Genomic DNA, 14,997 nt, shown 5'->3' on the forward strand with positions numbered 1-14,997 from the left:
GACTAAAACCCAGCAATTAAAAAGATCACCAGCTGTGACTTACTCCATCCACACACCTGCTGCCAGTCTGTGCCCTGTGCTGCACCTTTCAAAACCCACACCGGTGGACACTCTGTTTTTAACAATGCTGTCACACAAAACAAATTAACAGGGCTTTTTGAGGAGTTATTTTTCCTTGTCTGTTTATAAATCAATCACACAATAGAAAAACTATTTCCCTTCCACTTGCTCCTGCATTGAGTATCTGCTGTGCTCTTGAGTTGAATACAAAGTCATGGCAGGTTAAACTCACTTTTTTTGTTTCTTTTTTTTTTTTTGTATTTATTTTTAAAAATGGACCTGGCTCTGGTAACACAGTGGTAATGGGAGACTAACCCCACAGGCCTCTCTCTGTATGGGTTCTAATAGCTTTTTCTTCCTTTATAAATGACTGTTTTTCTTATGTTCTGCTGAAAAAAATGGTTTCAGTTCACATATCCCTAGAGGCAAAATACTGGGAGAGCTTTGCAATACTAATCTGTACAGCACAGTGGTACATGCACTGACACTGTAGTGACGGTCAGGGCTGCACCTATGTCCTACCAATATTGTGCACAGTCTCAACCTCTGTATCAAGTCCCTGCATATTCACTGTCTTTATAATCAAATAGATACTGTCATCCTAGGATTCTAAGGCAAAACATTTTCCAGCATACAGGAAAACCTATAGAACCAGCTGTTCTGGCTGTTTTGTTCTCCTATCTGTTGCCACACTGTCCTCATCAGATTTCAAGCACCAGTCAAAGCAGACTGGCTTTATTAATATTGCCATGCAAAACAAGTCAATAAGATTTCAGGAAGAAGAATTGCACAGAAAGTAGAAAATACAGAGAAATTAATGATGCCATTTTCTGATGTATGCCAAGCCAAATTGGACTTTCACAGACTCATAGAAAATCAGTCCAAAGGAGACTCTAGATTGTGTTGTCTGTCCTATACTCTTACAGGTTCTAAATCTAGTAAAGTTGAGTCCAATAACTTATGCTTTTCTAAATCAATTTTATATGAAATGAGATTTCTTGAAAAGTATCCAAGTCAGAACTTTAATAAATTTTTAATTTCAAACAGTTTTTAAGTCATGGGTGACAAACATTTTGTCACAGGAGTGTAAATGGACTTCCTGTTAGGTTTGTACTCATCTTCCTCCTTTGCTATCAAATTCAGTTCCCTGGGGAAGTGGTGGAGTTATCAAAACTGGAATTGTTCAAAAAATTAGTAGATGTGGCACTCTGTGATATGGTCTACTGGGCATGGTGAGATTTGGTCAGAGGTTGGACTTGATGATCTTGAAGGTCTTTCCCAACCTTAATGATTCTATGGTTCTATGATAAATAAAATCTATTAAATGTCTGATTCTAAAACACTTTTTCCAGTGATCAGCTGGTGCTTGCATTCCTCCCTGTCACCCTTGATGACTTGTCTATGTCTCACTTGAAATAAACTTGGCAGAAAGCAAGTTCAAGAGAGTAGTTCAGTCACTTCTGTGCCAAAATAACTTTTTTCCTCCCATGAGCCTTCTTGCACTTTTAGGTATTTTTATTTGAAAAGATATGGTTGTACAACCTGCCAAAGCATCTTTTCTCCTGTCAGCAGAAAAGCTGTAATTGCAACCTACCCCAAATAATTTTTTTCTTTATACTGATACTCAGGACTAGGCTCACTGAAGGATGTTAGAGTAATCCAGCTGGTGACTTGTTAAAAGTGACAGGAACACCTTGTACGTGACTAATCAAAATGATGTGAAATAGTTGGTGGAAGAGAAACAAACTTTCTAATGGCACCAAACTTCCTTTCTCCCGGCTCTGATATGTGAGTGGTCTGTCTCAGTGCACTTGAAAAATGGACCTGAAAAACCTATGGGCAGATTCTGCTGATGAAAATACCTGCAGCTCCATACAAAGCTGGGACAACGTCTCTTCCACAGATAGCTCCTCTGGGGAAAAAACACAAAGAAAGAGATCAGGTTTGAGAACAGTAGACAAAATGTTAATGCTCTGGTGTTCATTCATGTGAGAAATAGGTCAATTGTCACTTGCCTACAAGCAACTTCCTGTTTGGATGTGGGCACTCCACAACCCACCTTTTACTGGTGCAGGTGCAACTTCTGCTCATGAAACCTGAACCACCAGACCAGTAGAAGTTGTTGTTGTGAGGACAAAGACAACAGAATTTGGCTTTTTTGGCTTTTTCTTGCCTACTCTCTCTTTTGATAGGAGTTTTCTTATTAGCCTTTGGTATTTATGACCAACTGCAGAACTGAATGCAAAGTCTGAGCAAATGACGTGCAAGAAGTGGTGGTTCCTGGTATGTTACAGAGAACTGTGTAGCGATACCAGATGCCTGACTAGTAAAAGATTGGGCATCTCTGCACTGCCTTGGGAAGTTTGAAGCACCTCATTACTACAGCAAGGAGCAGTGTTTTGATGCAGTCCTGAGAGAATCCAGCACAGGGACACTCCACTTTAAATTCACCATGGACTATAAGGCAAAGGAGGACATCAATCAACTCTGTAACTTTGGCAGCTTGATTTTGCAATGCGGAACTTTCTAATAGTATCCGTAAAAAACCAAAGCAGGAACAAGGCAGAATAACCAACAAGCCAATCCCCTGCCCAGTCCCCAAATGACTCTTCTCAAATAGTACTAATAAATGGGAAAGGACAGGCCAAGATCAGAGTACCTTGAAAAGACCTAATCTTAGATGGTAAAATTTGGGCAATAATCGTTACCATTTTTAATGTCTAAACTAAGCTATTATTTTTTTTTAATATACTGCTCAGGTAGCTAGGAAAAAAATAATTAAGGAAGTGTGTAGAGATTTATAGTCTTGGATTTATCTTAAACTTCTGTAGAAACCTATGATGAGATTAATCTGACCAATACAGATGTTACAGCTGAATGAGTCATTTACATTTTTCCCCTAGTCAGTGGATAAATATAGCAATTACAAGGTGCATTTCATGCCATCCCAAAGTAGAAAGCACTACCTGTGTTAGATAACATATTTTTAAATGGGCCTGTTTCACCCCAATAGTTGTAAGGAGACAGATATAAAAATTTGATTTACATTCATCTCACTGCGTGAATCTTACACCCCATGATTTTATTGAGTTTTCCAACAGGTGTCAGAAGATCAGCCTTAAAATCAAATCTTCAGTAGGTTTTCAGACTGTGAATGAAATGATACAAATAGCACTCTGCTCAAGAGGCTAAAAAGGGTATTTGCATTTAGCAAATTTGCATGTGTTGCAAGAAGTACATTTGCAAATGCAGTGCCTGCCTCAGTACCAGTAGTCATTTGAAATCCAAGCAAATTTTATTTAGAAAGCCTGTCTGTGCTCTGGGGCAGTTCTGGAGTTGTGGTCAACCAACGAAACATAACTCTGACATCTCCCAACCTATAACCCTGCCTGAGTGAGCCACAAATCTTTTATTATATGTGCCTGATAATCAAGATGCATGAAGCAGGAGTTTTGTTTCATGTTGTATTCTGTCTGAGAGCGCATAAATTCCAAATTAAAATGCTGTAATTTTTTTCCTCTTGTAGCTGGATTGAGTAACACATTATGTGCTCTTACCACCCTATGACTTTTAGGCTACCTTGAAGGGAAATATACGTTGGAAAACAAGACATGGAGTGGAAAATAGGAGCTATCAAGTCCATAAGTGTGTGAAGTATAATGTATTGTATTTGATGGTTCTTGTATACAAGCACTATACTGGAAAATGCATTTTACTCCCTTTTAAAACCTGCTGGCCAATGCAATTGACCCTCCTAATCTAATTATCTCTGCAACATAACAAACTGATAATTCAAAATCTGCACACAGAAACACAACGGCTCAAAAATGCAGATCTGAAATTATGGGTCACAGTTCTCGAATTCAAAGAAACAGGTGAGAGAGCAGGAATTAGTCAGGAATGTCTCTCATTTTCATAGGAGCTCATGCTGCCATTACAAAGACAACTAAACACAAATTACAGAGCTCCATCCAGCAAATCCAGCCAGCACTTTCACATTGGACCTAACAGGCCTGACCAGCCAAAAAAAGCTTCTGCCAAAACCAGAAAATCTATTAAACAATTGAATTAGGAAGCAAATCAGAATAATTTTGAAGAGCAAGATGTAATTGGCAGTGAAGAAATACATTGTGAATTATAAAGAAAAGAATATTATTCAAAAACACTCATATCACCTTTCAGATTTTTCTTTTCAATTTTAAAAAAATGTTTACTCAGGAAAAAGTTATGTTAAAGTCTTCCCTAGATTTCATGGCCATTCAGAACTGGAATTTCCATTTTTCAAAATGCAACTGAGGCCAAAAATCACTGAAAGGCAAGTATTTTGAGAAATTTATCAAAATATTTTCTCCCTCTACAAATCAGGCCGCATCCTATAAAAGGATCCATATAAGCTGAGGACTCAGTCAACTTTGACGGTGTGCCAAAATAAATACTAATCAGAAAACAGAGATGAAAATCCTTTTAATTCTCTAAACAACCCAAGAATTTTGGTACTGAAATGCGTGTTGATAATGCAGCACTGTAAAATATTCAGTGATTTTAAATGTCTGTTCACTTACCCAACTTCAGCTGTGGTAAATCAGGAATCTCATTCATTATGAGGGTATAGTATGTGTGAAGTCCTCTTTGAGCATTCAGGAGCAGAAGACAGAGGTCCTTATGCCATTTGTATGCATGCTGCATGCAGTTTTCAGATGGGACATAAAAGCTGCCCTGCAAAGCAAAAGTATCAAGAAAATAAAATACAGGGATTAAAATTCATGGTCTCAACTTGTGCTAGAGGTTTTCACAAAAACCTAGTTATAGAGAGCCTTTCATTTCTTTTTACAAGGGTGTATAGTGATAGGACAAGGGGTAATGGCTTTAAACTAAAAGATATTGGTTATTAGGAAGAAACTATTTACTGTGATGTTGAGGGACTGGAACAAGTTGCCCAGAGAAGTTGTGGCTGCCCCATCCCTGAAGTGTTCAAGGCCAGGGTGGATGGGGCTTGAAGCAACCTGGCCCATGTCAGGGGGGATGGAACTAAATAGTCTTTAAGGTCCCTTCCAACCATTCTGATTCTGTGGTTCTATGGTTCAGATCAAGCAAATGGCCACAAAGAGAGATTTTAACCATCCCAACCTCCCAGGCACCTAACTAGCCAGATGTGTAATCCAAGAGTATCTAATTCTACGCATTCATTTTGCCCAAACCATAACAAAACTATTAGGTCCCAGTAATGTTGTCGCATGAAAAGACCCTCAGAGTAAACAGTCCAACAGAGAAATCTATCTCTGTCCATCACACATGTCCCACTGTGGAGCCAATGTCTCTCCTCACAACACACCCTCTCTGGCAGAGGAGAAGGGGTGGAAAGGACTATAAAGTTGGCTGCATTCACTTTCCTTTTCCATCATATCCTCTTATCCCCTCCTGCAAAGGTTATAATGGTTTGCTTGATGGTATCATGGTTTGCTTTGTTATGTGTATTAGTGAAAAAAAATGCAGATGGCATTGCCACCCTGTCAACAAATATGAGCCATTCCATACTACAGGATCAATGTCTGTATCAGTATATCTCTTGTGGGAAGATGTAACTGGATAGATCACAGCATGTTATCACAAATATTTCCCAAGCAACACATTTATACTTAGAACATAATCTGAGTTTGCATTAGGGCACCATAAATCAGAAGTTCTAACTACTGTCAAAAAATTCTTATTCTTGTATAAATTACTCGTATTTGAATTTTGCAATGTTTAGATTTAAAGTAAAAAGATTTATTAATCCATGGGTTTGTGAAACATGGACAATTTGAAACTTAGACCACTGCTTATCACTTGGTGGGGTGAGAATACAATTCTTACATGCCAGCTGGGAACTGATTGCCTTTTAGGACAGTCCAAATATCTGTGCATCTCCAGGAGCGACAGAGAAGCTTCACCAACCACATACTGATGCAGCTTCTGTGATCTTCTCCCTTTGACTTCCCTAGAACCTGTATTTCGAACCTCTTACCTTGACCTGGGATGTTCTCTTGAGCTTTCTCACTTAAATCTGCAAGAAGTTAATTAGCATTCTGTGGTAGACACAAAGGGAACTGCTCATCTAGACCCACAGAGAGATGGTTGATGATAATTGATGGAATTGGTTGTTTTTCAAAGGTTTCTAAACCTCAGCATGAATTTTTTTACTCTCACCACAGATTATAGAAAAAGAAAGCATAAAGAAATGATGCTTCTATTGAAACAATAGAAAATTGGAAGTGGATTGATGTACAATGTCATAAAAATATGCCCTCTTTTACAATCCATTGCTGATTTTTTTTAGGTTTAAGTTAATCTGGCATTTAAATGCTGCACTGATGAACAGAAGGAAGAATGTGAGCTAATTTCATAGTTTGTATCAATGCTATAGCATGGTGTTATGCATGACTACATTTTAATAGGTCTATTTTCAGCTTTTCTTGGCATAGACTATAGTTGCAAACTAAAAATAAAAAGTAATAGGAAAACGCACCTGCAGGTGGGCTCAAAAATTGTGTGAACTAAAGATGTTTAAAATCTTACTCAATTAGTTCAGTTTTGAGTTCTTTAGTGTTTGTCTGCTTCTCTCATGGTACTTTATCAAATTTATCCTCAGCTGAATTGATTAAAATTCTTAGAGACCAGATACTTCAAATTATTGAAGCACAGGGAGAGTATTGCAACAATTTACTTAGTGGTAAAACATAGAAAGAAATACCATTAAAAAAAAAAAGAAGAAAAACAAAACAATAAAACCAGTCCACTGGGCATTCCATATTATGGAATTGGTCATTATTGTAGAAATTTAGAATAATTTAAGTGGGGACCTTTGGAGATCACCTCGTCCAACTGCTTACTTAAAACAGGTCTAATCGGATCAAGAAGAGATGGATTCTACTCCCTCTTTGGCAACATGTCCCAGGGTTTTACCACCTTCACAGTATTTTTTGGTTTTGTCTTGTACGAATTCAGAATTTCCCACGTTTCACCTTGTGTGTGTGTGGCCTCTCGTCCCATTCGCCATCAAGAAGATGTGGTTTCATCTTCTCTTTGTTTGTTAATCAAGGTAGTTGCAAATGGCAGTAACTTCCCCCCCCTGAGTCTTCTTTTCTCTGGACTTAACAAGACCAGGTTTCTTGGCCTGTCCTTGTACCTTGTATGCTCCTGTCCCTGAACATGTTGGTGCCTTTTACAGGACGGCTCCAATAAATCCGTACATCTCTTGTACTGCTGCTTATAGGGATGCTTTTTTTTGTTGCCTATATCAGAGAAATGCATCTGCTTTTGTTGAGAATGACCTCAAATTTTACTTTCTCTTTTGTAGCCTCATGAATGGGTATTTACCTGTTTTGTGCTCTCTTTCAAACAATTCTGTAGATTAACCCTACAAATCAGGATTTCTGGAAATAAATTAGATTCATATGAATTCAAAAACTACAGATATTTCTGAAAATCCTTTAAGTTCCAAAACAATTAGTTTCAGAGATACTGCCATGCAAAAGGCATCTGGATTCATTGCCCTACTAATCTGTCTCCTGAAGATTTTAAATGCCAACCTAAATCTGTTTATTTACTCTACAGCAAACTCTAGGATTGATGTCACTGTAGGGATTTTTTATTCTTGAATAGCAAGAGTGTATATATGGGGGACTAGGTTGTTTTTTTACCATCAGAGACAGGTTACCTCCTGATTAAACTTTTCAGAGCTTCAGAATCCTCTGGAATCAAGCGAAAGAGCAGAGTCTTTGCACTATTTTGGCCATATTCTGTACAATACAGTCTAGATCTTCATTCTGCAAAGGAGATGTTTTAGGATGGAAAAAGTACAGCTAGAAAATGGTGCAGTCCTCTAAAGTAATATTGGTTTTCTGCATAAGTAGGATCATACTGAGTCCACACAGGCTGTTCTTTGTGCTCCCTCCGTAGAGGAATGCCATCTTCTAATATTAAGCATTAACTGAATAGAGACTATATCAGTGTACTTATCACAGTGAAAGGTTCCAGTTTTATACCTTCCACCTCAAGAGAAAACATGTAAGGAAAAATATTTTCAAATTAAAAACATCAATAAGAAAATTCCAGGTTCTGAGAAAAGGACTCATGTAGGCAAACTTAGATCTCTGTTTCTGAGATACCATCTCTAATGAGAAATGGAGAACTGATAAATAAAAACATGTTGCTGGGGAATGATTGTTTTCATCACAAATCTTACATCTCCAATCAACTGAACTGCGGTCACTTTCTCCCCTTAATTATGAAGGAAGTACAGGACAGGTTCTACACAGAATTAGAAGCACTGAGTACAATCACAACAGACAAGTAAGATTTCCTCTGACATTGCTGTCCATTCTGATGGAAACTTTCTTCAAACTACAGTAAGACCTGGTTGGTAGACATGTTTGGATGGAGGCCTGAAAAGATTGCTTCAAGATCTCTTTTCTCTTCCTGTCCCAGCTCTCTGGGAGGAGTATCTGTGCCAAAGAAAGGTGCTGTGCTTTGAGAATGCCACTGCATGAGAGGAACGACACTGCACAGTCCAGGCCATGCCATGCATGAGTAAGAGGCCATATCATTAAGCCGAGGCATTTTGATGAAATTCTATTAAATGGCAACTGGCTTTGAAACCCTTTTGTTTAATGGGAACATCCATCGTAATTTAAAAATCTTTTTGTCAAGAAGGAAAGTGAGTGTGACAGAAAAAAGAAGACAGGCTCCAAATTTCTGGTCCTTCGGTGACTTAAAGACATTACTGCTCTCACAGGGCTGCTTCTTCTGAAAGTTGTCACACACATACAGGATGCAGAGCAGGGCATTAGAGACATTATTAAACCCACCTCAGGGACAGTTTAAACTAATGTGAACTGAGGTCTGTGCATCCTTGTCTGCAGGGACCCCAGCAGGGCAGGCATCTGTCAGGTGATGCCACTTTATAAACTGCTGCAGCTAAATCAGCTCATCCGTCACTGTTCAGTAAGCTGAGAAATGTCAAGAAACGTCTTCCTTTGGGATGGTGTAAACATTGCAAACCTCTCCCACTCTCTATTTTAATTGTATCTTCTGTTCATTTACTCAGGTGATCCCCTATTTCCTTGGTTATAGCCTGAAACAGGGATCCAGACTACAGTGCTAGCAAATCAAGTTCAGAAACAAATATTTCACACACTATTCTAAGGGAAAACACTACTGTAAAAGTAGCACTCAGGAAAAACAGTGGCTATGATCCATTAAACAACTACAGCTCAGCTTTCTAGGTTTCTTGAATCAGGAGGACAGATATTTGTTTACTTCTGGTTAAAACAAATCCATTAAAACAAAAAATTCATTCTGAAGCTGACAATCCCATCTTGCACAAAGGCTGATGGCTGCCCTGGTCTTGTAAGATCCTTATAAAAGTACACGTTGGTTTCCTTTGTAAAAATTCTCATAACCTTTTGAGTTAATTCCTTTGGTCTACTGTTATTTTAATCCCATTAGTCTGTAGGTAGACAGATTTTCCTATGCTGGTTGTAAAATGCATCTGCATGATTTCCTAGTCCAAGACCCTCTCTGTCTGCCATAGTAGACTGTATCTCTGGCTTTTGCCCTTTCCTATTTCTGAAAATTTTGGGAGGACATGAATGCCTGACAAATTTCATTTCAAGACTTAAGACCTAAAGGTACTCTGATAGCAAAGCTGGGTGACAACAGAGAAGCTAATAGTACTGACAAAAAAGGATTTCTTCTACTGTGCCAACATCATCAGAGGCAAAAAAGATCAAGAAAGCCAAGATATGATGAAAAAGAGGCAGCCTGAAAACTCATCCAATACAAGATGGAAATTCTGCTTAGCCCTCCTTTTGTTGTCAATGTATTTATACAAATATTTTTCATTGTCTTTTAAGCAGTAACCAAATTAAATTCTAGTTGAGCTTTGACTGTTCTTATTTTCTCCTTGCATAACCTCACAACATCCTCTTGAGTTTCCTGCCCCTTCTTCCAAAGGCCATAAACTCTCTCCACCTTAAGCTCTCTTCTCATGAAAAATCATGTGAATAGGCTTAATTCTTCCATTTCTCTTTTTACTGTGAAATTATCATCATCAAGCATAGAATCATAGAATGGTTTGGATTGGAAGGACCTTAAAGATCACCTAGTTCCAACCCCCCTGCCATGGGTAAGGAGACCTCCCACTGCATGACCACATAAAGAAAAACCTCACCAAATGTCAGATAAAAACAACTGCCTATTGTTTTGGAAATGTAAAGGCTTCAGTTCAATTTGATCATGTTGTGCAAAGCTAGACCCCAACACTGGACTGTTACTGTCCTTTGTCCACCTATCCTCTAAGATGTTCTGCTAGATTTACCCAGCCAAGTAAAATAGCCTGCAATATCAACAACTCCAAAAACAAACTAAAGAATCTGGGCAATATCCCTGCTGAATACATTTAAATAAATCAGCCTTTTAAATGAAAAGGTTTCCCGTGTAAAGCTTTTTTCAGTCAACAGATTTCTCCTATAATTAGAGTGTATTGCTTTATAAATGTACTTTTCCTTTATAACAAGAGAAAGGAAAATTACTTGCAAAAAGCAAACACCTTCATTAAATAAGGTTCATGCCAATTCATTATTCAAATGCAGAGAACAATTTGTGGATATGCACTTCCAGGGTACTCAGTCCATCTAGTATCAAAAGGCACCAACTGGATTTTATTCTTTGTAATATACAGTAAGTAGCTTGTATTTGTTTTGTATTAAAGCAATTTCATAAGCTAGGTTAAGTACATGCAATGTTCAACAACAGCACTAACAGTTGGCAAATGAGACCCTTTATGTTTAATTTAATTCTTAACACATTCCACAATTCAGATTCAAATTGCTTGTCAAGAATTTTAGGATACTAAAAAGCCATTCCAGACTAACTACACAAGTTCTGCAGTTTCCAACAGTATTCCAGTAGCAGAGAGAGCTAGCCTACCTTACCTACTTCTGTGAGAGATCTAGAGAACTGATGGGAACAGAGGAATAAATCTCAGCCTCCCAAGGTGAATGCAATTTCTGAGCCCAGAGCACCTGCCCATTCATCTGCAAGCCCATTTTGATCATCTAACATGTAAATTTCATTGTAGCTTCACACTCAAGGACCAAAGAATTTCTTCATCTCTACTTCGGATGCTGTTTTCTAAGGTAGGAGATTTCCTGTTATTTGGTGGTTGGAAATGAAATTATAGTTATGGCTTGAGCTAGAACTGAGTGTTTACACCTCATTATCATTTTTTGTTTCTAAAAGCAAGAGTATTAAATGATAAAAATTTCTGATAACTGGGGGTGTGACTGAAGGATGTGAACTGAAGAATACTCTTTCACATATGTAGGAATACAAATGATAAAGAGAGATATTTAATTTTATAATTAATGGGGGGGGGGAAGCAAACCAGGAATGGAACCAGGAGTTGCATCATGCAACTTATATTATGCCAGTTTCTTGTACTTGTTAATTATTTCATAAATATTATATCTGTGAAGTTTTTTTAAGGGAAAAAAAAAAACAACAAAAAGCAACAAAACCTCTGTGGTCTTCTGTGACCACTCCACCACATGCAGCATCAATTGTCCTTGAGTATCTTAAATTCCCTATGAAACAACTTATTAATATCTCAACTGTTTATGAAAGACTGTTCTAGAAAGACCTCTGCAGGAATATTTCCCAATGGCCAACCACAGGAGGCTCATCTGTGTTTGGTTTCTGCCTCAGGAACCTCCCACCAGAAGCTCTGGGAACCCTCAGGGTGTTTGTCACTACGCCAAAGCACACAAGTTGTCCTGGTCAACTTTTCTAGGAGCTTTTTGGAGGAATCTCTGGGTCTGACCAAAATTCCCACCCAGAAAGCTTCTACAGCGATGGGTTAGTGATGTTTTTAATTGTTGCCACCTTCTCTCGGGTTGATTCATTATCTCATCCATACAGCTGATAAACAGATGGGTTCCTGGACCACCAGTGAATTAACACCTAAATGCACTGGGTGTCCACACAGACACAGCCCTGACACCCTACTATTCCAGAACTATAGGATGAACTCGAACTTCATATTTAGAACACACTTATCACTTAAATTCATACCCCTTGACACTGATGCTAAAATGTTTTGTATCATAGAAGATGAAAAGTCTTTCAGAAGCATAATTTCCAAAATATTCATATTACTTATATTGAAGTTAAGACAGAGACCACAATAAAAAGAGAAAGTCTGCTAATCCTCCACAGAGATAGAAAGCAAACATAGATTTACTAAATGGCTAAAATTATTTTAGTTTTTCATTTATCCTGACCTTCAATTCTTTCCCTCCTTTAACCATTTTTTATTTCATGCTGAGAAACCAAGAATGGACCCACAGATGTTCCCTTTTCACGTGAAGGCACACACATGACTACACATGTTGAGAGAGATATGATATATCCCTGTTAATCAAATCAGTGTTGTGAATGCAAAATGTAAAATCTACAGCCTGGGCAGTGATGGGAAAAGGACAAGTTTTTACTCCATTTGCTGAAACTGGTTGCATGTTAGAAATTATTTTTGTCTTAAAGAGGTTATCACATAAATGTGTCAAACTGAACTCTCAGAGAAGAGCAAAGAGGCAAAGAATGTCTTTTGAGCCATTCTTATGGCAGAAATGACATGAAATTCAAAGGGAATAAAAGAACACAGATTATTTTAAATTAACAAATTTCAATAAGAATATTTCATCAGGAAAAAACAAACAAAAAACTCAGAAAAATTCTGCTTTGGGGTTGACTGAGAATATTTTTATAAATATATATGGTATATATACAAAAATATCTATGTAAACATATAGAGTTTTTGTAGACATTTAGATTGGCTATTAGGAAAGATTTCTCCACTAAAAGGGCTGTCAGGCATAGGAACAGGCTGCCCAGGGAAGTGGTGAAATCGCCACTCCTGGAAGTGTTCGGAAAGCATGTGGATGTGGCACTTGAAGACACGGTTTAATGGTGAACATGATGGTGCTGCTGAGTTGACAGTTGGACTTGAGGATTTTAAATGTCTTTTCCAACCTTAACGATTCTATGATTCCATATGTGTGTATATATGCATATTTACATCTCCAGTAAGCTATGGAAAAATGCCAAACCAAAACAACTCCCCCTCATTAATTCATTCATCAACACAAACAACTTCTAGATTCCTGTGCCAGGCAGTGAAAAATTACTGGCAAATATGAAAATAAACCATAGTTCAAATCCGTGGAAGTCCACGGTGGCACAATTCGTGGATGTTGTTCTGTGGTGACATCCTGTTTCTTCTCAGCTTGGTTTCCTCAGCAAACATGGCGTGTTCAAGATGCTGTCTGTGTACGTGTCACTCTGCCAGTGCTCCCATCAATTTTCTAGGTGGTGGCTGAATTTATCCCTCTTTGAGATAGAGAGAAAGTAATGAAATATCTAAAGGTGTGGTAAAAATGGGCAGCCAAGAAAAAAAAAATGAGTATTTATCTAACAGAGCAAACACAGACTACATATAACAGGCATGGTTATAGGATACGATCAAACTTTGATCCTATCTGGCAGCAAAACAATGCATGTCTCTGTTCTCCATCTGTCAGCAGCAGATATGTGAACACAGAACTTTCTTGAGCGTTAGGTGACAACCACACAAGCCAGCTCCTATCAACCTCTTTTCTTTAATATCCAATAGCAGGAATACAGCAAGCTTATGGGAGAAAAAATTAGGGAAAATTGGGAAAATTAAGTGCTTTCCATTAAACAAAGTAAAACCTGGAACCAAACAGTTAAGATGAACAGATACAGTGGACTAAGATGCACTTGAAAGTGCATAATCTATCAACTTAATAAATAGCTTTGTTTGTATTGATTTACTGGCCTGCTATTTGATATGATGGTTCATTAACCAAAGTTCTAAAATAAAAATAAAATAATTATATTATATTTAGATTTGATTTCTGTGACACTAATAACACTAAAATGTCAATAAAGGAAAATATTTAGAAAAACACTGACAATATATGGAATACTCTATGCTATGCTTCTCACTAAATCTGTTTTGTAAGAAAACATAGGTTGGTATTTCATAAATACAAGATACAATTTGACATTTATATTACCTCTAAAATTTGGAGCTATTTTGCCAAAACTACTGGAATTATCATCATCATGGCTAGGCTTCGCGAATGAAGATTTGGGAAAACTGGAATTATAATGCAGTAGAAAAAAAATATTTGACATTGCAGTCAGATTTAGTGATAATTTACACTTTGTACAAAATTAGCAGGTAGAAAGTATTTGACTTGAGACCCTTGAAAAATAGGAAACATGAGGCTTGACAAAGAGCATCCTCTGAACAAGTAGAAGAGAATTATGCTGGTTGGCTCTAGTGATTGTGTCTCATTGTTTCATACTAGAAGTTACTGTTCGAAACATAGACTGTACGTTTCTTAATTGCAAGTGAATGAGGAAGAAGAAGTGACCAAGCAAGTATTTGATAGAAAAAATTCCATCTAAAAATATCATTCTATCATTCTAGTAAACAAAAATGCTTCACAGTTCACACCAATTTCCCTTGAAATTATTCTAGCACAAAAATCTGAAAAACCACTGACAAAGGTCCAAATATCTCATACTGACCCTCTTAGAAAAAAATAAAGCATTTTGATTTTTCATTTAAAATAAAATTTCTGGCTTTCTTGCTTTTCTTTAAATTAAGATCATGTTCATGTTGCAATATATTGTAGAATTTAAAGGGCGAAAATCCCAAAATGCTTCAATTCCTGCACAGGTGTTTTGTTTTCTTGTATGTTTTTTTACAGATTTTTATTTTAGGGAACATTTCCCAATTTTTTAAATTTCTATTCAATAAAAATGATGCCAAATTCTGAAATCTCCTTAGCTTAGAATAGACTGAAGTCT

At 37.4% G+C, this 14,997-nt stretch overlaps 1 protein-coding gene across 2 annotated transcripts in view; it reads right to left on the reverse strand.

Annotated features, from left to right (window-relative positions):
- Nucleotides 1–14,997, reverse strand: part of FAM135B (family with sequence similarity 135 member B) — a 195,756-nt gene that overhangs the window by 22,592 nt on the left and 158,167 nt on the right. For both annotated transcript variants that reach the window (XM_027684433.1, XM_027684432.1), the window contains exons 8-9: nucleotides 4,623–4,776; nucleotides 1,923–1,972 (exon numbers count right to left, since the gene is read on the reverse strand). In XM_027684433.1, coding sequence (XP_027540234.1) covers nucleotides 1,923–1,972; nucleotides 4,623–4,776 — 204 coding nt within the window. The remainder of the gene's footprint in view (nucleotides 1–1,922; nucleotides 1,973–4,622; nucleotides 4,777–14,997) is intronic.

The sequence above is a fragment of the Neopelma chrysocephalum genome, unplaced genomic scaffold, assembly GCF_003984885.1.
Source record: "Neopelma chrysocephalum unplaced genomic scaffold, ASM398488v2 Primary Assembly neopelma1_66, whole genome shotgun sequence".
NCBI classification, from domain to species: Eukaryota; Metazoa; Chordata; class Aves; order Passeriformes; family Pipridae; genus Neopelma; species Neopelma chrysocephalum.